We start from the raw sequence: 25,238 nt of genomic DNA on the forward strand, positions 1-25,238 counted from the left end.
AGACTTCAGAGAAGTGTGACTGGCCGAAGGTCACCCAGCAGCTGCATGTGGAGGAGCAGGGAATCGAACCCGGTTCACCAGATTACAAGTCCACTGTTCTTAACCACTACACCACACTGGCTCTCACTATCAAGGGGTGCCTGTGCATTTTGGGCACATCATAGATGCTTATCCTCACATGTCTCCAACTTTTGCAGGTCAACAAAGGCTAAGGCTTTAACTCCTTCCATGCGCATCGTGCTCAGAGAACCTGGTGGATTTAATTGCTTCTGCCACAAAGATGAATGCCTCCCACACCACTCCCTGACAGTCAGCAGTGCCTCTTCATTAGTTGTCAGGAGCAGGAAACCTCAAGGGCATTGATGTTACTTCAGTTGAACTAATTTTGCCTGTGATGTCTCACACAGTGAGCAGGGAGGTTCTTATTGCGTGTCCATAGGACATTTTGTTGTATTACGGTCTCCATTTCCCATTATCAGAAATGGCCATAATTATGCCACCAGGTCCTTCTGTCATGAGCTATCGTTCTTTTTGCTGTTCTTCCTCCAGAAGTTCAAGGAAATCTGTGACTTCCAGACTGATGGCTCTATTTCTAAACCATGTCACTTTCATATGTGTCTGTAATGGTTCTAGGGGTTGCTTGTGCGTAAGCCGGTGCCAACACCTGGCTGGGTTGCCTGAGTGAACCTTTCCTGTCCGGACAGCCACTCACCCGTCGCTGCCTCAATCGCTGGCAGAATCCGTCAGTGGGCGTTTCTTAAACTTCTTCCAGCAAAGAAGTTCTTTCACGCCCAGTCTCCTCCTACTTTCCCTGCATGGAAGCCTTCTGCGCAAGGAAGGCGTAGGCAGCGGAGGACCCTTCCTCCCCCCGCTGGTCCCCGGCAAGGAGTCGTGTGACTCCCTCTCAGATTCCCCCATCTGCCCCCCTTCTCCACTGGAGCTGAGCTGATTCCCTTCCCCAGAAGATGGGCTGCCTCTCCCAATCCCGGGACGCTCTCTGGGATCCTTCTGGAGCCCTCTCTCTCCCTCCGGCACTGATGGCAGTTCCCCGACAGTGTCCATTCACAATTCTGTTACTTCCTTCTTCTGCATTAACTTGGGAAATAGATATGCATGAATCATAGAATCGTAGAATTATAGAGTTTGGAAGGGAACCCAAGGGTCATCCAGTCCAACCTTCTGCAATCCAGGAATCTCAACTAAAGCATCCATTACATGTGGCCATCAAACCTCTGCTTGGCTGGAGATCTGTACTGCAAAGTTTGGAGAAGTGAGAATTTCAAAGGATAGCTGTGTTTCAGTTGGCATATTGTTTCCGAAAGTGTGAATTAGGTAGGTTCACTTTTAAATGGAAAATTAATTTAATTTCCCTCCCCATCCCTTATGAATTTGTATCATCACCACCACCATCATTGCTCCTGATCAGGGTTCCAGCTAACCAGCCATGCTATTTTCCAGGATACCCTAGAACAGTGGTTCTCAACCTGTGAGTCCCCAGATGTTGTTGGACTACAACTCCCATCATCCCTGAACTCTGGCCTTGCTAGCTAGGGGTGATGGGAGTTGTAGTTCAACAACATCTGGGGACCCACATGTTGAGAAAGGCTGCCCTAGAATCATAGACTCTTAGAGCTGGAAGAGACCTCAAGGTTCATCTAGTCCAACCCTTTGCAATGGAGGAATCTCAGCTAAAGCATCCAAGACAGATGACCATCCAACCTCTGTTTGAAAACCTCCAAGGAAGTCCACAAACTCCTGAGGGAGACTGTTCCACTGTCAAACAGCTCTTACCGTCAGAAAGTTTTTCCTGATGTTTAGTTGGAATCTCCTTCCTTGCAACTTGAAGCCATTGGTTCAAGTCATACCCTGGAGAAAACAGGCTTGTTCCCTCTTCCACATGATAGCCCTTGAGATATTTGAAGATGGCCATCATATCTTCTCTTTTTGAGGCAAAACATACTCAGCTCCTTCAACCATTCCTCATAAGAGTTCCAAATCCTTGATCTTCTTGAAGAACCACATGAACCTTCATATCTATGTACTTTCGGTTATATTTTCGGTTATGTTCATGAATGGTGCCTTGCTCCTGCCTCACATCATTGACTTTCTACAATGGGGTGGGACAATGCACTGTGCACTGATTCTGCACCGCATGCCATGGTAAAATAGAGAGAAGAAAGATGGTAACAGCTCCATGTCTCTTGTAAGAGTGGCTCACTGGTAGAGTTAAACTGGGCTTCCTTCAACATAAGTAGGTGGTAGGATTGCATCCTGAAACCATGAATGGAAGTCAGATTCTCACTTCCTACAAGTTTTCACAATGCTGTGGACCATAAAGTCTCCTCATAACTAATGAGGTGAGCAAGCTTTTGATTGCATCTTGGAGCAGCACAGATTAAAACTCTGCGTGTGAATAGGTGGCTGGTGCTTTGCTTTTGGAAAAGAAAAGGCATGAATACTCTAGGCAGGTATTCATCTGAGAGAAGCAGAAGAAAGGATAGCGGGGGGGGGGGGAATTCTGTTAAGGATTCTGAAAAAGCATTCACAACAATAATTCTCATTTTTGCTACAAGAGCAGGCCAGACTGATAAAAATCCATATTGAGATATTCCCTGGTTTCTGTCCTCTCTGAGTGTGGACGGGGAAGAGATTTGAATCAGTTCACATTTAAAGAGGAACCTACCAAACATTGCGAAACAATGCAAAAACCAAAACACAGCAATCTTTCAGAATTCTCCAAATTTTACCAATATTTACAAAAATGCATACGTTAGGGGAAAGTGTGCATAAAAACAAATAGATTCATGAAAATGTCATCAAAAATGCATTATGTTCTGGAAAATGCTTCCAAAAATGTGTGCATTAGTCAAAGAGTGCATACAAAAAAATGTGTTTATTGGGAGAAATTCGTAGTAAAATGCAGGAAAATTTTCATGTCGTTTATTACTATTACTATTATTATTATTATTCAATTTGCTGCTGAAATGTGGAGACCCAAATTTAAGACTGAAAAAATGAGAAACTGAGACAATTTAAATCAGGCATCCCCAACCTTTGGTCCTCCAGATGTTTAGGACTACAATTCCCATCATCCCTGACCACTGGTCCTGTTAGCTAGGGATCATGGGAGTTGTAGCCAAAACATCTGGAGGGCCTCAGGTTGGGGATGCCTGATTTAAATCCACAGATTTGTCAATCCCTATCTCCTAGTGAAATAAATGGAAGCCTCTTTTTTTGCTATAGGATGGGTTTGGAGAGGAAAACGTTGTTGTCATTGTCATCATCAATTCTTTTTATTATATTATGGATTAGGCAGCTGGTGCTAGCAGGAGTACTGCTAACAGTCATACCTCTTGGTCATTCATTGATATGCAAGCACACTGTTTTCTTTCCTCCTTCTTTCCCTTTTTTAAACAACAAGGAATGGATCTGTGATGCTGTGCCTGGGCTCTCTTCACTGCATGGAGCCACTAATGTCCAGCTACCTGCTGAGCAAAGGCATGCAGATCAGCTGGTTTTCCCTGTATGTTGCCTACACTCTTGAAGTCCTAAACTGGGATATTTCAGCTGCCATTAACCTTCCCTGCAATCTGCTCAGCCCACCCCATACACACAGCTCATCTGATCGGAGATTACAAAGGGGACCAAGGAGAAGACATGAAACCTGGAGAAATGCCAGTGAACTAGATAGGGAGCTGCATCCAGCCCAACATCTGGAGGTTCCTCACCAACGGTACAGCCGGAATCCAACAAACCTGCCTTCAGAAAACACGAAAGACCAAACCTCAGCTATGGGCAACAAGGAATGGTCTTTTCTTCACCAGTCAGAATCTGGATTCCCATCTCTTTCCTAGGATTAAGGTTTAGTCTTCACATTATCTCGTATAGATGAGATCTAAGGGTAAGCTAAGCATTGCCTCACAAGCAGGCTGTGAGAAAGACCTTGTGTCCTTAGGATTTCTTGAAAACTGCAATGGCTAAAAATGCTTCTTGCAGAGTATGCAAGCTTATTTACAAGAACACAGCATATACTTGTGGTGGCAGTGCTGACAGGCAAACATTGCACAGCCTTGAGGTTGCATAGACCAGGGGTCGGCAAATTCTTTTGGCCGCAGGCTGTCCCTCAGACCCTGTGGCAGGCTGGAGAAGCAGCACCGGGGGGGAGGGGCTGGAAGAAGAGGCAAGGGGGGCAAGTAGTCCTCCTCCCCACCTCCCAGCCCCAGGGGCTGCCGCCACCACCGCTGCTGCTGCTTCTCCTCATGGGTAGGCAGAGCGAGCTCATCCGCCCCACTCTCTGGCTCACAGGAGCACCAGGGCGGCAGCGGAGGGAAGATGAGTGGTGCGAAAGGGTTGGCTCCGGAGAGGGGCTGCTTAAAATGGCGCTCAGCCAACTCAGCCCAGCCCCCTTCCTCCTCTAGGCAGGGCAGGGAGAAGCCAGGAGGAGGGAGGGAGGAGGCACCGCCACAGTGTGTATGTGTGTGTGTGGGGGGGACAGAATGGTGCAGGCGGGGGGGAAATGGTGCAGCCCAGCCCGAACGAACAGAATCCCCACACTGATCCACGGACTGTCTGCCGGCCGTATCCTGAAGGCAATTGGGCCTGATCCGGCCTACGGACCTTAGTTTGCTGACCCCTGGCATAGACAGTGAGGAACATAGTGTTAGAATTCCTGCTCCATGATTGCAGTCATGGGATTTTTGTCTATCACATGACGGTGTATGTTTTGACTCCACAGAGTGGGAAGTGATGGAGACAGGATGTTTGTGTTACTATGTTCTGTGAAGTGGGACTATTGTCCTTTGTTCTTTCTCTTTGCTGTCTGATGCTAGAGAGAGAGGGAGCCATGTTGCAGTGCTCCGTGTGTCTTTATATGTAAATAAAGTAGATTAGCCAAAATGCTGAGTTGCTGAGGTCTGTTACACAAGCTGCGAAGACTCTGTGGATCCCTAAGTGTGTCGATGTCTGTTGGCATCGATCACTGTGATGTTCGGGCAGAAGAAAGCTTTTGAAGCTCCTGAACGAAAGACCAGGAGGGAGAGAACATGCCAGTCGGGCATGTGTCTCTGCCAGGGTCCTACTCGAGTGTAGGAGGTGCCTTATACCAAGCCAGATGGCTGGTTCATCTAGCTCAGTATTGCCAACACTATTTGGCAGAGTCTTTCCCAGCCATACATAGAAATCCCAGGGATTGAAGCAAGAATCTTCTGCAAGCGAAACATGTACTCTACCGCTGAACTATGATCCTTCCTCTTGAAACGCTGCTTAGTCCACAGGTAATGTTGACATTCAAGTGACCTTTGCACGGGCCCAATGATGCCACAACTGGATCTGCCCAAACAGGGCATGCTTAGCTTTCAGTGGCACATGCCAGACCTTATCAACTGAAAAAGATGTGGTAAAGCTATCTTGTAGGCTCTTATGTTTTTTAAAAGTTATATAGATATAATATATATGCATTAAAAAAGGATGGATGCATACACACATTATTGCTGGCATCCATCTGACTCGGAAGACGATGGAGGAGCATGCCTTTGGGCTGAAGTCAAACTGTTGGGAGGTTGCAGCGCCTGCTGTGGCTGTAGAGACCGATACAGGAGAGAGATTTTTTTATCACAACTGGGGCAGATGAAGGCTTTTGGTTCTGCTGCTGCAGATGCACCATGGCGTTTCTTCTCTCTGTGGTCCTCCTAGTGGTCACTCCTCCTCTGGTCACTCCTGTGGATATACGACCCGTCTACATCCAGGCACTGTGGTCATCTGCAAGGGGTTCCCACATGGCAGGGTTAATGTTGCCAATCTTCATGTTGCATCTTGTGATGGCCTGGGACTCGGGCTCGGACTTGGAGCCAGAGGAGTCTCAGTCCGCACCGGATCCTTTGCCTCAGGCGGCAGCCGAACCTAGTCTGGGGCCTGATTCTGAAGAGCCCCAGTCTGCACAGGTTCCCCTGCAACAAGCACCAGCTGGGCCGAGTCAGGGGCCTGAGCCTGCCCTGGCTCCGGATCCGGTGATTACCTCATTGCCTTCAGCCGGGCAATCACTTACAGCTGCTCCACTACCAGTTGGGTCAGGAGAGGCTGAGACGGCCCCTGGGTCTAGTAACCCACCGACATCTCCTGAGCTGCAGAGACTGAGGTCTGAGAGAAGGAGAGACCTGAGTACTCGCAGGAGGAAGGTGAGTCATCGGGGGATCAGGACCGGCCATTACCCCGACAGAGATAAAAGGCTGCTGGACCCCATCCCAGGTTGCAGGAGCAACATTGCTGTTTCCCAGAACCTGCCTGTGATCCTGTGCCTGACCTTGCCTGGTTTCCTGCCTCACTGACTCCTCGCGGAACCCTTGGATTTGGGAGCAGACCTGGACCGCGTTGCTCGGGTTACCTCCAGGCCCAGCACACATCTGCAGGCATCTTTGTAACAGAGTTGGTCTGCCAATGGGCCCAGTGCCTGAAGCCAGCTCCCCGTAGAGCAGATCCTTGGGGATCCTGCCATTTTCCATTCTGTGTACATGACCAAGCCAGTGCATACCCAGTTAATCCAGGCAACCTTTTCTTCTGTTGAAAGCTTTTAGAGATCAATTTATCGGTTAAGCATTGCAGTCCCACTTGATTCAGGAATTTCATCTGTAAGGGATTTGAAAGGAGGAATGGAGAGTGATTTTATTTAAGACTGATCTTGTGTGCTGCAAGACTGGTTACCATGCTCTCTTATTGCCATGTCGTCGTCCTGATTAATCTGGAAAGTTGTTAGGAACACATAAATTCAGAACTCAGCACACGCACTTAGGCCACAGTCCAACATGTTCTTTAGTGTGCTCTGGGGCCCACGGCAATCAACTCTGCATTACCTTGTAGTCTCTGTCTAGTCCTAACAATTCAGTAGTACCTGCCGCCTTTGAAAACGAAAATGTGAGGGCAACTTTTTAAACCAAAAGCATAGAACGGGAGACATTTGCTGGAAGCATTTGAAGGTAATTGGAGCCCTACCAACCGCAGAGGGCCTGCAAAACTGGCGACTCTTCCTTTAAAAGGAACGATTTACTCCCTGGGAATAGGGAAGGAGCTATTGATTTTAGGCAGATGTCTGCTGCTCCCATGATCTGTAATTGTAAGTGCTACATACTTACTGAAGCAGCTTTCTCGCCGGCCCATACTCCATTTGTGGCCAAGGGGAGAGTCTGCTCTTGAAAACCTTCTCTCTGGGGGTAATTATGAAAAATGCCACAGACCCTTCAGCTCAGGTTCTGGCAGCCTAAGTGCGGAGACTGGAGGGAGGAAATTAACCAGGGAGGTCGATCTTTTCAGCTTGCCAATTGTGGCGCAATGACTACAGTATTGGACCCTGCCATCTGCTGCTATTTGGCACGGCTGCTCCACAGGAGGACAGAGCCGGCTATTGTCTTCGACCTTGGCAGAAGAACCTGGCACAGAGCCGGCAAGTCTGCTGCCTTCGAGGAGAGATAGGAAGGGATGGAGGGAGGTTGCGTCAAACTGACAGGAGTCCGCTCTCTCTGTTCTTTGATCTGACAGAACCACTCCGAAAGAAGCGAAGGAGAATTTCTAAGGCATTCAGTACCTATAAGAGCCAGCGTGGTGTAAGTGGTTAAGAGTAGTGGACTCGTAATCTGGTGAACTGGGTTCGATTCCCTGCTCCTCCACATGCAGCTGCTGGGTGACCTTGGGCTAGCCATACTTCTCTGAAGTCTCTCAGCCCCACTCACCTCACAGAGTGTTTGTTGTGGGGGAGGAAGGGAAAGGAGATTGTTAGCCGCTTTGAGACCCCTTAGGGTAGTGATAAAGTGGGATATCAAATCCAGACTCTTCTTCTTCTCTTCCTATAACCGGTTGGTTTAAAAACAACGGCACCAGATTTGGGCTGTGGGAGGAATTTGATTCTGTTTGCATTGAAAGATATGCTTGTCTCGTCCACACTTTCTGAACAAGGTTCGAACTGAAACAACCATCCCTTGAAATGTGCACTTCTCTGAATTTTGCGATGCAGTTCAAGTAATGGGTACAAAGATGCACATGGTGTGGTAGTGGAAATACCAAGGTATTTTATCAAGGTGAACTAAGCTTGGCAGGACAGCTTACTCTATGGCATTAACCCCTTCATGCATTAATTAGACTTAAGCATGTTGGCTTTATGAGGCAGGTTATCCCACGTTTAGTCAGTGTGAATTTGCTAGCGTTGTGATTCTTCATGTCCCCCCTGAAGTAGGAGGGTGAACGAATGAGGGGACATGCCCTGCCTCTCCATGCATATGTGAATGAAGAAATCCATGTTCATGTACACGGAAACATCACGTGTTGCACAGCCTCTCATTTGGCATACTGCAGCTGCTGCGATAAATCTTAATCCCCCCAATATAACTTTAATTAAAAGATCTTGTTACCCTCTTGGCTTTGACACTAGCAGAGCGCATGGCTGTCACTGAGTAAATAAATACAGCAGGCAGCAGGAGGTTAAGAGCCTCTGGCAAAGTTTAATAGTGGAGAGGGTGGAGCTTGCTATGATTTGAAATTAGGGATGGCTACAAGCATGTTATTTATTTGCGCGCGCGCACACACACACACACACACACACCTCTGGTAGCTTGCTTGCCTGAGCTTTGCCCTTGTGTATGCCTGTAGCTTTCATTCGCAAATGTCTGTACCACTAGACAAGTTGGGTCATGCCATTTTCCCTTTGCAATATTACGCAAGGCATTTTAAAGTCATGCGTATTAGGTCAAACAAATAGGCTGTTCACTTCCATCCTCCCCCAGCCCTCACTCTAGAGGTGCCAGAATATTTGCCTTATGCCAAACACGTCTCTGTCCATACATGCAGACCTCAGGAAGGAGGGTGGGGTGGGGGTGGAACGGGGAAGTCATTTTCCACTTGAAAGTGCCTCGCATCTCTTGAGACTCCTGTCTCTCTACAGCGATAAAAACCACAGTTCAAATATTTTTGGCAGTAAATTTCAATACTTTATGCTCACAGAGTGTCATTACTGGTTTAACCTTAAGGAATGTTTTACCTAGAGCCTAAAAAAAGGCAGGGGGGGGGGAGAGGGAAAGGAATACATTTTTAACTCCTCCCCCCACCATTCAAAGCCTACATTTCAGTGTATGGAATCCCAATGGAGAGACTTGTGCTACAATCCTATATGCATGAGTACAATGGGATTTACTTCCATTCCAAGTAAATGTTTCAATAACTGGTGCCCTGAGGATGCCTCTGAAATCACAGTGTAATGTTGAATGGTGTTTTTGAAATTAGGACTGAGGTTTATGAAGGCACAAGGAGCAGAATTAACCACTATTAAGACTGGTAGCAGGAGGGAATTGCAGGAAGCCCATTTAGGGGCGGAGGAAGGGGTGTGTGGTAGGTGCGGGCTGCCCCGGGTGTCACCACTGAGGGGGGTGACAAAATGCCAGGTGTGACGTTAACTTATGAGAGTGCTGGAGGTGCAATAGTTAAACAGGTTACCCAATCAGAACCCAGGGGGGTGGAGTCAGAGGGACTATAAAACCAGCTCTGGGAGGGGCGAAGGGGGGAATTCATTGGGAGTTGGGTGGTTGGTTGGAGTGGGAGAGAATTGGGATAGAGTCTGTGGGTAGGTTGAGTTAGTGTAGAGAAATAAGCTGAGTCAGGAACAGTTAGGAGCTAGGAAGACAAGTAAATATCTGAGAGGTGGTTTAGTGAGGGAGAGCAGGTAGCGGAAGTTATAGGTCTGGATAGGCACCCCATGATTGTAATTGACTGATACTGTTTATGAAACCACACGCTTGTTAAACTGCAATAAATAAACAGAAGTTTATGTTCCAATTTAACCCTGACTGGACTCAATATTGTCCCAGGTAGGGCCTGGGTGGGGGCAGCGAGAAATAAAGTGGTGGTACAGGGATCAATAGATGGTGAGATGTCCGGGGTCTCTGTGAGATCGCCACACCAGGCAGCACTCACCACGGGTCCTGCAGCCCGTCTGAGCCACACGTCTCTCCTGGGAGTGACGCGGTGGCTTGGGCGCCCTCAGGCTCTGCGCTACCCCAAACAGTCCACCCGCCGCCTCCCCCTCAGCTGTAGGGCGGCTGAGTGGGAGGAGGCAGGCAGACTCTGGAGGCCCCGCGGTGCACCCTGCACCTATGGGCAGCTTGCCCCACCCCTGGGTGCGCCATCCCAGGCACCCAAGAGGCTTCCGCTGCTGCTGAGCCCATCCTCAGGAGTTTAGATTTTGCACCCACTTCATCAATGCAAAATACTTTACTTTTTTCCATTGGTCAAAATCTGTATGATATAGATCCTTCTTCATGGCTAGCATTTCAGCTGCGTAACCCCCAGGCCCATTTGAGTTCCACTCTCTCATTTAAGAAAGGCTTTGGCCCATGCTAGAAGTGTGCACTTCAGTAAATGTCTTAATTTGTCGCAGCAAAAGCTGCAGAATTTTTCAGCGCCGCTAAAGACGCTGCCCATCTGAAATGTGTCTCTTTTTATGTACTAATTTTTGTTTATTCCATTTGTATCTCTGCCTCCTTCTAGGGAGCTTAATGCCTTACTAAAAGCTAACAGTAAAGTACTAAAAGCTAACAGTAAAGTTTGGAAATAATTCCAATTGTCTCGTCTTTGTTTTTGTTTTACAACTACACCGCAGACCTAAATGATCAGTTCCTCTTTCCCAGGAAATCTTGGGAACCTTAACCCTGCAGGAAATCTGTAGGAGAATAGCAAGGGAGAGGTTTGGGAGTGATCAAGGAGAGGTTTTTTTGGTGCAATCAAGCTCACATTAATGAATGAGGAGTAGCTTTAGCATTCCTGGTTACTTTGGAGGGGTTCCACAACTGGAATAAAACAACTATGTTTGTTGTCCTATAGATACGCCCTAAATGCTGGTTTTACACATCTAACTCACTCCGACTTCTTTCTTGTATTTGAGATGTGGGAGGGTTTGTTGGCTACATTTGGATATTGCTGAAGCTGTGAAATAGATCCCAACACTGAGAGCACGAAAAGAAAAGAAATAGCATATGGAATATTGAAAATCTCCCCTTGCGTGGGAGGAAAAGAAACCCCAGTTTGGTTAAGTGCTCATAAAGATGTTTCCTTGCGCCTTATGGCTGCCCTGTACAATTGCATACACTGAGGAAAGTGGGTGTCATTCTGAACAAACACGACCTATTACTACAGAAGGCTTTGTTGCTGATCATGCAAAAGAGGGGGCATTGAGAAAGGGCACTTAATAAGTGTGCCTATATCATATACTCTTTCCTAGTCTATAAAAGTAACATACCCAACACTGCCCCCTGCAGCTTTTTCAGCATCGAGCAATGGAGGGTTTTGCCTTCATAAGTGATTATTTTCTCTCCCAACATCTTAGGCACTCCTTCCCTTAAGTGACATCTCTCATAAACATTCCTTTCGTCCAACACCCTGTCATCATGGGAATATGTTCCAAGCAACCTTGGCTGCAGCTGGGAAAGGAGTGTTGTCTACTGTAAGCTCTTTAATAAATTTTATGTCGTAGGGTCAAACAAGCTTCAGCCTGAACTGATCGTGATCTTTAGGTATTCATGGAAGCAGTTTTCCTTGTACATGAAGCCTTTGGTTTTGGACTGCCTTGGACTCACTTGGATGGAATGGATGGGGCTGTGTGTGTGATGATTCTACACCTGTACAGCTTAGCCCTACAGTTTGAAGCACAATGTTGAAGTCCTTGCTGATGAGGGAGCCCTGTGGCTACAGCATCACTGAGAGCTGGTGTGTTGTAGCAGACAAAATTGTGTGCAGGAAAGTCCCCACTTTAGCTGTAAAATCACTTGGCAGCAAGGCACTATCCCCATATGCAACAGATGGAGATATCCTATGACTTCATCTTCATGCTGGCCAAGCTCCCACCTGTTGAATTTCAGCCTGCCATTCAGCTTTCTGTAGGGAGGGGGGAGGAAATGGATTCAGTTTGCATTTCGTAGAATCATAGCACTGTAGAGTTGGAAGGTACCCAAGGGGTCATCTAGTTCAACCCCTTGCAATGCAGGAATTACAACTGAAGAACCCTCGACAGGTGTCCATCCAACTTCTGTTGCGTGTTGAGTCCCACAAAGCCACCCCCACCAAAAAATTCACACTTCACGCATTATTTTTTGTTTAAGGTTTTTGGCATAATTTTGGCCACAACTTTATTCAATACAAAATATGTGAGTGGTTGCTTAGGCATTGGTTATGACTATCTGTCCATGCCCAGGGACAGAGCTGGACTTCCGGATTCCAGCGGAAGCCAGCATGGGAAACAAGTATTGGGTGAGAAAATATGAAGCTGGGTAACAGTCCCTCACTTCTCACCCTCATGTTCCTGTGGGGCTTACCCGGCCCAAGTCCGACTCCGGGGACAAGGACGAAAGGATGGTAAGCCCCTGGATTCCTTTAACGGAATTCCCTTTCCGCACCACCATTGGAGGGGTAGGCACTTACCCCTCCTTCCACCAATTTTAACCAATGCCTAACCGCCAACCTTACAAGTTGTGACTATTTGCTACGCAGTAGGCGAAACCCAAATGGCACCAGCCAATCCGCCATATGGTAAATTCCTACCAGGCCCCCGCACCAAGGCGGACGACCCCTAGACAGGCATAGCAAGGTCAAGCGTACCAGCAGAAACCCCCCCTTCATTAAAGGGAGGGTGGGCGGGTGATCCGTTGCAGAAGCCGAGAGGACGCTCCAGTGTTGGACGTCCTATATTTATAACCTCGACCCCCTCCTCCAAAATTTGCAACATCCAAAATTCCCCAGCAACTCAGTTTTAACCCCTTACTGGCTTGGTTACCCAAATCTGCCTAGTAACGATAGGGTGGCTTATATTTTCCCAACCGCAACACGTGCTCTCATTTTTTTAAAGGAGAACACGATTTGCGTGTTGAGTCCCACAAAGCCACCCCCACCAAAAAATTCACACTTCACGCATTATTTTTTGTTTAAGGTTTTTGGCATAATTTTGGCCACAACTTTATTCAATACAAAATATGTGAGTGGTTGCTTAGGCATTGGTTATGACTATCTGTCCATGCCCAGGGACAGAGCTGGACTTCCGGATTCCAGCGGAAGCCAGCATGGGAAACAAGTATTGGGTGAGAAAATATGAAGCTGGGTAACAGTCCCTCACTTCTCACCCTCATGTTCCTGTGGGGCTTACCCGGCCCAAGTCCGACTCCGGGGACAAGGACGAAAGGATGGTAAGCCCCTGGATTCCTTTAACGGAATTCCCTTTCCGCACCACCATTGGAGGGGTAGGCACTTACCCCTCCTTCCACCAATTTTAACCAATGCCTAACCGCCATGGAGCACTGAGCTCCCCGCCAAACCACTCACAAACCCAGCCAAGCCCTTAGCTTGGCCACTACTGCACCCAGCCACACCTTATTCCCTGAGGCCGAAAGGTGCACCCCATCATCCCTAAAGAGAGATGCAACCTGAAAACGAATCTCCGGATGTGCAATCACATCACCTCCCAGCTCAAAAATCTTTTTTGAGACAGCAGAATTGATCCGCTTTCTGGCTTTTTCGGTGGCATCCGGGCAACGACTTCCCCTCCAAACCCGTCGCTGCAAAAACTTAGACCAGAATATCTTAGCTGTCGGCACCATTGCTCGCAGCACATCCAGGTCGCCCAAAATTGCAGTGCGCAAGGATAAACAGTCCATGGACACCAGGTCGTTCTCACCCAGCTGAATCACAATGGCCGTGGGCGGCCGTTCCACGCCCAACTGCCTCCTCATCAGCGGCAGAAACTCTGGCCATAATATTCCCCTTCTGGTCAGCCAAGAAACTTGCACGTGCGGAGGAAGACCGAGACCTGGTCCCAATCCAAACTGTCGAGCCTCAACGCCAGCCCAATGAACGATGCTGTGCCCCACCATCCAGGTGCGGACAGCTGCTAAACCTGAGGTGGATACACAAACATATAAAATGTTAGCGAACATAGACCCTGAAAGCGTCAGATTTCCAACGGCCCAAATTCTTTATTCTGCTGGCTGACAATCCCCAGTGCGCTGCCGTCGTGGCAGCTCCAATCCTGAAAGAATGGGGGGCAAAATCATGTGCGGAGCCGCCACTAGCCTCAATGGCCTTTCGCATCACCATTGTAAATTGACGTCTGGATAAGGGCAAACCATTCTCATGCCTCAACAGTGGACCATCCCCTGGATTTCGGACGGCCAAGTACCTCCTAACATCCTTAACCGGGCAAGGTCCCGCCTCCCCCGTGGCCGGAAGCCTAATAAGGGCTCCCCTACCTTTTTGGTCTGTTTTAGAATTTCGAATTGTAAGTCTCAGCTCCGCCGGGGATAGCTGTGCGTCCTGTAGCAACAAACCCCTGGAACGGCCGTCCCTGTGAGCCTCCAACACGAGCTCACCAACCCTTAGGGCTCCAAAAAAGGCAATAGAAAACGCCGCAGAAAAAAGGCGAGCCTCATACCCTGACCAGCAAAGCTTTCTTAATTCCTTGCGCATCTTACACAGCAGGTCAAAGGATATCGGGTGTCGAGCGGCTGGTTGAGAAGGACAAATCCTACCCCACCCTTCCAGGGCCCTACGCACCACAAACTTCGCGCAAGGATCTTTGTCAAATAGGGATTTACAGAAAAATGCAATGGCGGCTGCCTGGATCCTTATAGTCTTAACTGCCCGTCCCAAGTGGAACAGGTGCGCCAAATATCTTAACACCTGTGATGAGGAAGGAGAAGCCCTCATTTCCTCCCCTACCGACTGATAAGTAAAGGCCACAAAATCGGTCCAAGCTTTGGTGTACGACCTGAGGGTGGAAGAGGAAACAGAAGCAGCTACTCCCTGAAAAACTAATTCCTGCCAAGGTTCCAGAGATGATCCGGGAAATATTCCGGACGTAATCGAGCCTCTGGAACCAGAAGTCTGAACCGCTCCATCTGAAAACGGGACAGAGCATCAGCAATTTCATTAGACACTCCAGGAATGAAACGCGCAGAAAACACTATATTATGGCGTAAACAATGCAATACAAAAGCGCGCAAAAGGGCCGACACCCTAGGAGAGCGGGACGACAGCTTGGCCAGCACGTTCACCACTGCCAGGTTATCGGTCCAGAAGCAAACGCGTCGGTCCCTGAACTCCTCAACCCACAAGTGCACCGCCACTGCAATGGGAAAGAACTCAAGAAAAGTTAGGTCGCGCGTAATGTCTTTCCCTTGCCAATCCGGTGGCCAACGCATGGCGCACCATCTGCCTTTCCAATATAGACCGAAACCTAGGGAACCTGCGGCATCAGATTGTACCTGAAAGTCATTATGCAAGTTCAACGTGTCTTGCCATAACGACACTCCATTGAATTCCTCCAAGAATTCAAGCCAAACGCTGAGATCGGCCCGCACCTCTCTAGATAAGCGAACGCGATGATGCGGTGCTTTCAAACCCACAGTAAGCCGTGCCAGGCGTGAGCAAAAAGGGCGCCCCGGAGCCACCACCCTGCACGCGAAATTCAGGTGACCCAACAGCGATTGGATCTGCCTAAGGGACACCTTTTCCAAAGGGATCAGTTCCTCTATGACCGTCTTCAAAGCAACCAGCTTATCCTTCGGCAAGCTGGACGTTTGGGACACCGTATCCAAGAGGATACCCAGGTAAGTAAGTCGGGTTGCAGGACCCTCCGTCTTGTCCGCTGCCAGCGGCACCCCCAGTTCCTGCGTAAGGTCAGCGAAAGCATGCAGCAACGCCGAACAATCGCCGGAATCACGATCTGAGGCCAACAAAAAATCATCCAAATAATGTGTGACCCCCCCCAGCCCGGTTTTTTGCTTGATAGCCCATTCTAAAAATGTACTGAATGATTCGAAGGCCGCACATGCTATTGAGCATCCCATAGGCATGGCCTTGTCAAAATAATATTTATCCTCAAACCGAAAACCTAGGAGCCAAAAATCCTCCGGGTGGATTGGCAATAATCGAAAAGCCGATTCGATATCGCATTTTGCCAACAAAGCAGCCCGTCCAAATTTACGTATCATCTTAATTGCGTGGTCCAGGGAGGCATACTTTACTGAGCAAAGTTCCTGAGGAATCACATCATTGACAGATGTACCCTCAGGATGCGATAAATTATGAATTAAACGAAATTCGCCAGGGGCCTTCTTTGGCACGATACCCAATGGAGATATGTGCAAATTATGAAAAGGCAGGGCACCAAAGGGGCCCGCCATCCGATGCATAGACACCTCCTTTGCAATCTTTTTCCTGGCGATTTCAGGTAATTCACGAACTGACTTTTGATTAGGAGGATTCCGTGCCACGGGAGGCATGGCTACCGGAATCCGAAAACCCATAGAAAAACCATCACTTAAGTAACGCGCAGCAGCCTTATTGGGGTACGATCGCAGCCAATTTTTTAGAGCCGGCAATCTTACCGGGGTGTAGGCCAATGATGTCAATGCACTACTTTGCTGCTCCTGAGGTTGAAGGGAGTGGAGGGGCCGCTTTGGGGGGTTGCTGAGAACCCCCTCTGCCTCCACGAAAGGGCCGCCTACCACCAAAGCAAGAGAAAGCAGGATGCGATCCATTACATTTCTCGCAATTGTGTGTAAATCTACATGCTGGGCGCTGGCAAGAACCCTTATTAAAGTCCCAACATAGCAAACGACGGCCAGATTTAAAAGCCGAAAACTTCGGCTTCTGCTGATCCGGCACTTTTTTATCTATAAGTGGAGCTACATGAGTAGTCCACACATCCAGATCCTTTCGATCCCACCGGGCTGAAGGGATCTTGGCAGCGCGGCGCCTGAAATTCTCATCATATTTTATTGCCGCCTTCTCTCCGGCCTTGGAGAATGCGGAACGCACAATGGATAGATAGACTAACAGATGAAGAGACCTCCGTGGATAGGCTGCCACCACCACACCAGCAAAGACTTGGAAACAGTCGAGCCAATGCTCGAAAGTCTTGACCACTGCAGAGGCCCCTGTACGTCTTCTGGCAGAAGAACTTTCCTTTTCTTGTTCCTCTGAGGGAGGGAGCAATCTGAACATATCTACGAAGCGGCCATTTAAGATTCTGGATCGCAGCTTTGAGGACAAATGCGATCCCGGTATAATGTCCCTGGCAGAGTTGGTTGAAACTTTAACGTCAGGAACCAAAGCGCCATCTTTACATTCTAGGACCGCTCCATATTGCGCCCTATGGGTGTTGGACCTTCGTTCCCAAGCCCACCTCGGAAGTCCCGAAGCCGACTCGCCAAAACCCCAGTAAAGCTGCATATTACTACCCTCATCATCAGAACTAGACGAAGACGTACCAGAATAAGAGGAAGAAGTGTCGTCCCTCCTCCTCTTGGCGCGCTTTCGAGATGACTTCTTCTGGCGACGTTTTCCTCCCAATGACTTCCTGGCAGGTACTGGGAGGCTGTCTTCCACAGACGACTCAGATTCAGGCTCCAGCTGAGATGGAACTGAAACAGACTGCACAGAGACAGTACGTGAGATGCCAGAACCCGAGGCCACCCCAGCCGGTTGCAGAGCGGACGCGCGCCTGCGAGCCGGCTCTACCAAAGGGGCACTTCTTCTTGAGGCCCTCCTAGTGGAGCGGCCTGACCTGCGAGGCTGACCCCGTCCTGCAGGTAAGACAAGGGATTGGGATAACTGGGGGTTCGAGATCAAACCACCGGACGATGACCCTTCTCCCCCATCTTCGCTAGATGATGGTGAAGCCGGAGACGCCGCCAACGCAGCAGGGCGCTGCCTTCCAGATGTGGACGGCTGGGTGGAGCGTTGCTGCAAGAAACCGTCCATGTCAGCTGCAAAGCGAGAAAGCGCTGCGGGGTCACCAGCCATGCTCTCCACCAATGATTGTACCCGCCCCACTGGGTGGCCTGCAGGAGGTGAGCGGAGCGCCTGGGATGGGCCTCTAATCGGCCGTTTTGCAGCGGTGGCTGGGCTGGAACGATTGGCGACCTTCTTTGGAGCCATACCTGCCAGCCGGAGATAAATCAAAACCAGTTAAACTTCACAAATCACCACGACCAATACTTAGCTTTAATTTATAAAATTTTATATATTATTAATTGTTTGTTTATTTATTTATTTATTCATTTATTATTTATTTATTGTTTATTTATTTATTATTATTTATATATTTATTTTAGCAGGCCTATAAGTAGGCTAGCTAGGCCGAACCTATAAAAGAAGGGCGCAATACAACTCAGAACCAGTGGAGGGAGTTTTTTATCTATCTATCTATCTATCTATCTATCTAGCTATCTATCGTTACTACAGTTAGTTAAGCAAACCAACAGATAGCGACACTTGAGCCAGGCTGCGAGGCCTCACAGCCAGCCCACCCACCTAGACAAGGCACGATGCCAGGCAAATGAATCAATAAGGATTAACCTATCTTATTTAGAATAAAAATGTGGGTGTAATAGCCAAAACGGCCAGCAGGGGGGGCCAGCTGGGCCAATCCTACAATGTGAGGGGCGCAGTACCTCCCTGAGCCACTGGAGGGAGCCCACGTCAGTAAGGCGCAATAGCAGAGAGCTGCCGCTAGAGGGCCCGCAGCAGCAATAGAGCCCCAGCAGGCACCCTCCCAATCACGATGTGCGCGGCCAAGATGGCGGGCTTCCCACGATTACCCAGCAAAATTTTACTGTCCCTGCGGGAGGACGCTAGGCCGCGCTGTGAAAGAGACCCCCAATCGCTGTGCTGGCCTTTTCGCTGCCGCAGGCAGGCAGGCCGTGCAGTCACTCAACAAAAGAGGGGGCTTACCAGTGCCCAAAACGGCGGACGCCCCCCCACGCCGGAGCTCCGCGAGTACGCGGACTAGGCCCCAGACGCCGAGAAGGAGAACAAACGCTGCCCCGGCCCTTGACTGGGAACAGGGCCCGAAGAACCGTCCACCACCCGGGGAGTTCAGGTGAGCTGAACTATAGAGGATTAAACTATAGAGGATTACACTATAGAGGATTAAACTATAGAGGATTACAAAAAACGGAAAGATAGGACAGCCAAGAAAAGGAGAAAAGGCAATGGGAAGCGAGGGAGGGAGAAGGAAATGAGAGGAAGAGAACGGATAAAGAAGGGTTAGAAGAAACGCGATAAATTAGGCCTAAATAAACTGGCCAATAAATTAGCTGAATACAACCAGCTCCCGACTCCAATGCTCCGTGATCCGTTGCAGAAGCCGAGAGGACGCTCCAGTGTTGGACGTCCTATATTTATAACCTCGACCCCCTCCTCCAAAATTTGCAACATCCAAAATTCCCCAGCAACTCAGTTTTAACCCCTTACTGGCTTGGTTACCCAAATCTGCCTAGTAACGATAGGGTGGCTTATATTTTCCCAACCGCAACACGTGCTCTCATTTTTTTAAAGGAGAACATGATTTTTAACACCTCCACTGAAGGAGAGTCCACCAGCTCCCGAAGTGCTGGATCTATCAAATTTGCAGTTTGCAAAATGAAAGGTGTAATTGCCTTGAGACAGTTCTTTAGAAGGCAATAAATAAACCAGTGGTGATGATTATAACCTCAGTTCCTTTCCTGGTCAGTCTCTGCCTGCTCAGAACCCATCTGTATATAACAGCAAAGCATCACTTTGCTGTTGTATTTATACCGCAGTTCATGTGCTATTTGATTTCATGGCTGCCCATTCACCCATTTGAGAGAGAACTTTTCTTCTGAAAGTTCAGCACCCTGCTCCCCTGCTGTAATGGAAATTGACTGAAAACATGCATGATGCTGACATTTTTATTTTTATCTTCACTCTGTATCCTAATTTCAAAACTGCTGTGTGGTTTTTATTCTGATTGGTGTCTTTAGTCTGAGGTCAGCTCTCTTATTTTGCATTAAAAGATACGAGAGAGCCAGCCGGTAGGCTCCCGGGTTAATAAAAAGGACGAAAATGAAGTCATTGATAAACACATTGTTCACGACACATAGATGCTCTCCTGTGAATTGCATCCAGGTCATGAGCAGCCTTAATACAAGCTGGCAGAATCAGGATCTTGAAGAAGGCAGACAATGTGAAGTCATGAAAAGGCAGACAATGTGAAGTTCAGGAAAAGGACAAAGGCACAGACTTGGCTAGAAACCAAGCCCACCAATCGGAGGCTAGATAATCTCTTTCTGGGTAACATGGAGCAGGCAAGAAACAGGGAGAAGGAGAACTTGGCAGCAACTGATGTTGGCAGGCTGAATTAGAAGGTGAGCAAAGATAAATTGCAGAGGGACATGACTGGCTGCTGGAACTCTCGGCCTCCCTTTTTTAGAGAGCCAACCTGCCTTAGCTATGTATCTATGGGAATGTGATGCACCACCCTGAGGCTGGATGCGACTCCCATAGAACAAAGGAGACTAGACTGATAAGCAGCTCTGAGCTTGAGATGCTGAATTGAGAAGCTGATGCTAAGGTAAGGGTGTCATGGGGTTAGGTGGGACTCGTGAATCTGGGAAGGGAGCCCATCCTGGAGAAGGAAAACTCTGATCCAAAACCTCCACTGCCTTGCAGGACAACTTCAGGAGGAGAAAAGGCTAAGGAGTAAACCTTACACAAATCTGGAGTGGAGTCTCTAAAATGGTTGGATGGTGCCTTGTATGCCTCCTTCCGGTAATTCCTGAAGCCAAGCTGAGGCCCAACGTATTGCTCTGCTTTCCTTTGGACCGCATCAGTGAGGCCAAGAGGGGGGTCTTGTTGTCTGGTCATCCTAGGACCTCCATACACAGTGCCCAGTCTTGCGCCCCAGGGAGGTCACTTTGGTGCTGTTTCACTTCATCCCTGGAGGTGCACTCCATTGTCTCTTGAGACCAGACCTGCCTAGAGTCAGCAAGGCATGTGTCTTCCCACCCTGGTATGATGTTAACAAGGCACCATCCCATGATACATTGCGTTTTCTTTCTTGCACTTTCCCCTTTTCCTTTTGGCATGACACTGAGTCGCCATATCAGGAGCATCAGGAGTTCCCGCGTAGAACATCATGCCTGTTGTTTTCTTGAAAACCATTTTCACCTGGAGGAGCCACCGAATTTTAGATATCTGTACCTCCTACGTGTGCCAGCCACAAACTGTAATGTGACTAGCTCACCCTAAGCGTAGTACACAGGTCATCAGGAAGGAATGGCGTTTAATTCTGCTATTTGTTATTGTTTGTTTCTCATATAACACATGCCCAAGAAGAGACCTGTCTGTATCTAATAGTGAACTCTGCCTCTAAAAATATGCCTTGTTGATCACCACGTTTATAAACCTTACATCTGCTTGACCTTTCTTCTTAGCCTGATGCTTCCTTTAATAAATCAGTTTTGTTTATTTCCCACTTGTCTGTCTGTGTGCTTCTGGACCCAGTCCTATTTGGCCTAGTTGCTATCTTGGCCTCATACCAGGCTAGACCATTGGTCAATTAACTCAGTACTGGCTACTCTGACTTGCATTAGCTTTCTGTGTTTCTAGCAAAAAACTTTTCCAGCTTCTTGGAGTTGGGCATGGTCTCTTCTGAATACAAACACATGCTCTGCCACTAACCTATGGTCCTTCCCACATCTTTTTTTGTGCGTGGGATGGGTGAACTTCATCCATATTGTTGTTTAGGGACATGGGAAGCTGCCTTGTACCAGGTCTGATTACAGTGGTGCCCCGCAAGACGAATTCCTCGCAAGACGGAAAACCCGCTAGACGAAAGGGTTTTCCGTTTTTGAGTTGCTTCACAAGACGAATTTCCCTATGGGCTTGCTTTGCAAGACGAAAATGTCTTGCAAGTCTTGCCATTTTTCCCCCGCTCCCCCCCTTTTTCTAAGCCGCTAAGCTGCTAATAGCCTTTTAGCAGCTCAGCCGCTAAGCCTTTAATAGCCGCTAAGCCGCTAAACCGCTAATAGCGCTAATCTGCTAAGCCGCTAATAGGGTTGCTTCGCAAGACGAAAAAACCGCTAGATGAAGAGAATCGCGGAACGGATTCTTTTCGTCTTGCGAGGCACCACTGTACCTGCTCTTCTAGCCCAATAATGTCTGGCAGCAACTCACATAATCTCACACGTGTCTTTCCTCACACTTGCTTACCTGATCTAGAGATGCCAGGATTGAACCTGGGATCTCCGGGTATAGGGCGGTATATAAATTCAATAAATCGGGTTCTCCCTTAAAGAGGGCACGTGTTGTGGTGAGACCTGGCAACCAAACTCTGTGTTGTGGGTGGGTAAGATTGGATAGCCACAACACCCAAATGGTAGGTGCCTTGATGCAGGGTTTAATCAGGCCAGTGGGATGCAGGCTAAACAGATCAAGGCACCTATATATACCTATGCATGTGACCCAGAGCTGCTTCTTTCGGTGCATGCATCAGAACACCCACCCACCTCTCCCTACTTTTAGGACTTGTGCGCTTGACCTTGCTATGCCGTCATGTGTCGTCTGTCATTGGGACAGGGGCACAGCAGGAATTTTCCCCACTTGGCTGATTGGCTGGTGCCATTTGGGTTTTGACTGCCACGTAGGAAATCGTCACAACTTGTAAGGTTGCGGATAGGCTCTGGTTCAGGTGATAGGGATGTGAGAACACTCTTGCCATCCCTATGTGAAGGGTATTCCGTTAAAGGAATCCAGGGACTCGGTGGTTTGGTCAACTCCTGAGAGGGGGTTGTGCCCGTGCCTGAGTCCAGAGGGGCATTTGGGTGGTGGAGATAGCCTGTTCCTGGATTCCACTTGGCTGACCTATGCTGGTGCCCTGGGTCAGCGCTACCTGCAACGGTGCAGGGAGCTAGTCGAGCCAGAGCCTACGTAACCACTCACTTGCTGTAATCAATAAAGGTGGTCTAAATTCTGCCAAAAACCAAACCAAAATTTGAGTATTGTTTGAATTTATTTAAGGGGGAGGTTTAAAGGTCTGAACACGCAAATAAAAAAACCCTGGGGCCTTGATTCCTTGATCCCTCCCTAACAGTAGTTGTCAAGGAGAAAAGTTCCAGCCTGTACTTTCCCCTGACATCACAGTACAGAGGTTTTCATTGTATTTTTGAGAATCCAGTTATCTGAGGTCCCCCAGCACCGTAGTCTAGAGTCTTCTCACCAGGTCTGCGCCTGACCCTGTTGCTATGTATCTTGCATGATAGATGCTCACATAAAACTCAGCCTCTGAAGCAAAACTGAATGCTGTAGACCCTGCGGCAAAAAATGTTCTCAGTATTTTAAAGGTTGGTGCCATGTCCAGAGCATGACAGTTCATGTTTATTTAGATAACCTAGTGAGTCTCATGAGGATTCAGTAAAACAGTGAAGGCCAAGACAGTGAAGGCAGGATCTCGCCAGTCCATGAGTTTCCACTAATTGTGGTAAAGGTCTGGTGTATCCCAGATAGAGTGGAAGGAGAAAGTGCAAAATGGCATTGTTGTGTCATGTTCTTTTTAAAGATTAATCTTGGGTGGCTAAGTTTCTTGCTTGTTTGTTTTGATTGCCAGCAGCTATAAAGCACAGAAATGTTGTCTCCTGCCAGCTCAGCCTGTTTGTGTATTTTCTACTCTTAACTGGCAGTGACTGTCAAGGGTCTTGTCCAAATGCAGTCTCCATCACCTGATCCCTTTCACCAGAGTTGCCCAGAATTGAGCCTGAGACCTTTTGGTATACAAAGGAGTTTCTCTGTTGCTGAGTCAGTTGGTGGCTTCCAGGGGTACCCTTAAAGGGAATCATAGGCACCCAGATTTTATGGCAGTTTAAGATAAAACCTGCCTGTAAAACTGACTGCTTGAGGAAGGGAAAGGAATCCCAGTGGGTCAGAGAGGTAAATAGTCACTGCCATTTGCATTTAAATTAAAAGCCTTGTTTTGAAATCAAGAACTACAGATCTGTGCAGGCACAGGGATATTATTAAAATGTCATTGCTTAAAATTAGGTCTCATTATGGCGATGACTTTTCCCAATTTAACTTGCTTACAAAAATATTTCCTATTAGTTTGTAGGTGTCCATTAAAACCCTCTTATTTGCAACATTTGCCACGCATCCTTTCTGAAAGCCAAAGAGAGTGGTGGTGATATTTCAGGCCCATTACAGCCTGAGGAAGTGTCTTCCTCAGAGTGTCAAGCAGGCTGCTGTAATCAGCCTCTCTGGAGAATAAGTCAAGCGAAGCTTCTTAGCAATTATATAATTTAAGTAGTCAAGCGAGGGCTCGGGGAGATTGCATTGCAATGAAACATTTCAGCAAACTTCAGGGCAGCCATTGTGTCCAAAGGAAACATTATTTCAGAAGGCTTTTTTTCATTCGAATGATCCCATTCAAACAGAGAGAGGGCTTCTTTTGAGAACCAGGCACATCAGTGTTCGGAGTCCGGGAGCAATGATGAGCCAGAGACAAGAGTGTGGGGTTAAAGAGAGCCACAGCTTTCATGGTAGCAACATCTCTCTGGTTTGATGTGGGATAGGGCATGGAACCATCCCACCTGCTGGCCGATACCAGTGCCCAGTCCTCCTGTGAGAGCCAGTGTGGTGTAGTGGTTAAGAGCGGTAGTCTCGTAATCTGGTGAACCGGGTTCGTGTCTCCGCTCCTCCACATGCAGCTGCTGGGTGACCTTGGGCCAGTCACACTTCTTTGAAGTCTCTCAGCCCCACTCACCTCACAGAGTGTTTGTTGTGGAGGAGGAAGGGAAAGGAGAATGTTAGCCACTTTGAGACTCTTTAGGGTAGTGATAAAGTGGGATATCAAATCCAAACTCCTCCTCCTCCTCCTCCTCCTCCTCCTCCTCCTCCTCCTCTTCTTCTTCCATTGAGATAACCAGAGGAGTTGGCAAGCAGGTAGGTCCCACAGCAGTGACCCTGGCTGAGCATGTGGGAAGCTTTGTGTGGCCAATAGTCAATGACCAAAGGGTTGTTGATTTGTTTTTCGTTCTTGTTTTTATAGTGTATCCGGTGTTTCAAATATTGTATTTTTATGTTGTGGACCACCCTGAGATCTGCAAATGAAGGGCAGCATACAAATTTAATAAAGAAGAAGTACAGTGGTACCTTGGTTCTCAAACGCCTTGCTACTCAAACAAATTGGAACCCAAACACTGCAAACCCGGAATTAAGTTTGCAAACTTTTTTCAGAAGCTGAACATGCTCCGTTTTGAGTGTTACGCTTCTGATTTGAGTATTCAACTTCCGATTTGAGTTTTATACTTCCAATTTGAGTGTAACGCTTCTGTTTTGAGTGCCACACTTCTGTTTTGAGTGTTACGCTGAGGTCTGTCTGTTTCTGCTATTTATTTTGCATTTTTGTTTTTTGCAGTGCTTTT

General features: G+C 48.0%; 2 protein-coding genes across 3 annotated transcripts in view; one reads left to right on the plus strand and one right to left on the minus strand.

Annotated features, from left to right (window-relative positions):
• ARHGAP24 (Rho GTPase activating protein 24) overlaps nucleotides 1–25,238 on the plus strand; it is a 363,688-nt gene that overhangs the window by 144,001 nt on the left and 194,449 nt on the right. The gene's annotated exons all lie outside the window — the stretch shown is intronic.
• Nucleotides 12,895–18,068, minus strand: LOC144328842 (uncharacterized). The gene is made up of 2 exons (XM_077933802.1): nucleotides 17,289–18,068; nucleotides 12,895–13,912 (listed from the first exon to the last, which is right to left on the minus strand). Exons 1-2 carry the CDS (start codon nucleotides 17,956–17,958, stop codon nucleotides 13,338–13,340), a joined length of 1,245 nt encoding a protein of 414 aa, XP_077789928.1. The 5' UTR covers nucleotides 17,959–18,068; the 3' UTR covers nucleotides 12,895–13,337.

The sequence above is a fragment of the Podarcis muralis genome, chromosome 9 (genome assembly GCF_964188315.1).
Source record: "Podarcis muralis chromosome 9, rPodMur119.hap1.1, whole genome shotgun sequence".
In the NCBI taxonomy this organism is placed as follows: domain Eukaryota; kingdom Metazoa; phylum Chordata; class Lepidosauria; order Squamata; family Lacertidae; genus Podarcis; species Podarcis muralis.

Bases quoted from the DNA above. Each gene is read 5' to 3' on its own strand.
- LOC144328842 (XM_077933802.1), bottom strand. From the start codon at position 17,958: ATGGCTCCAAAGAAGGTCGCCAATCGTTCCAGCCCAGCCACCGCTGCA. The intron at 13,913-17,288 runs GTACGTCTTCGT...TATCCACCTCAG, and splicing joins CACTTCTTCCTCTTATTCTG to GTTTAGCAGCTGTCCGCACC.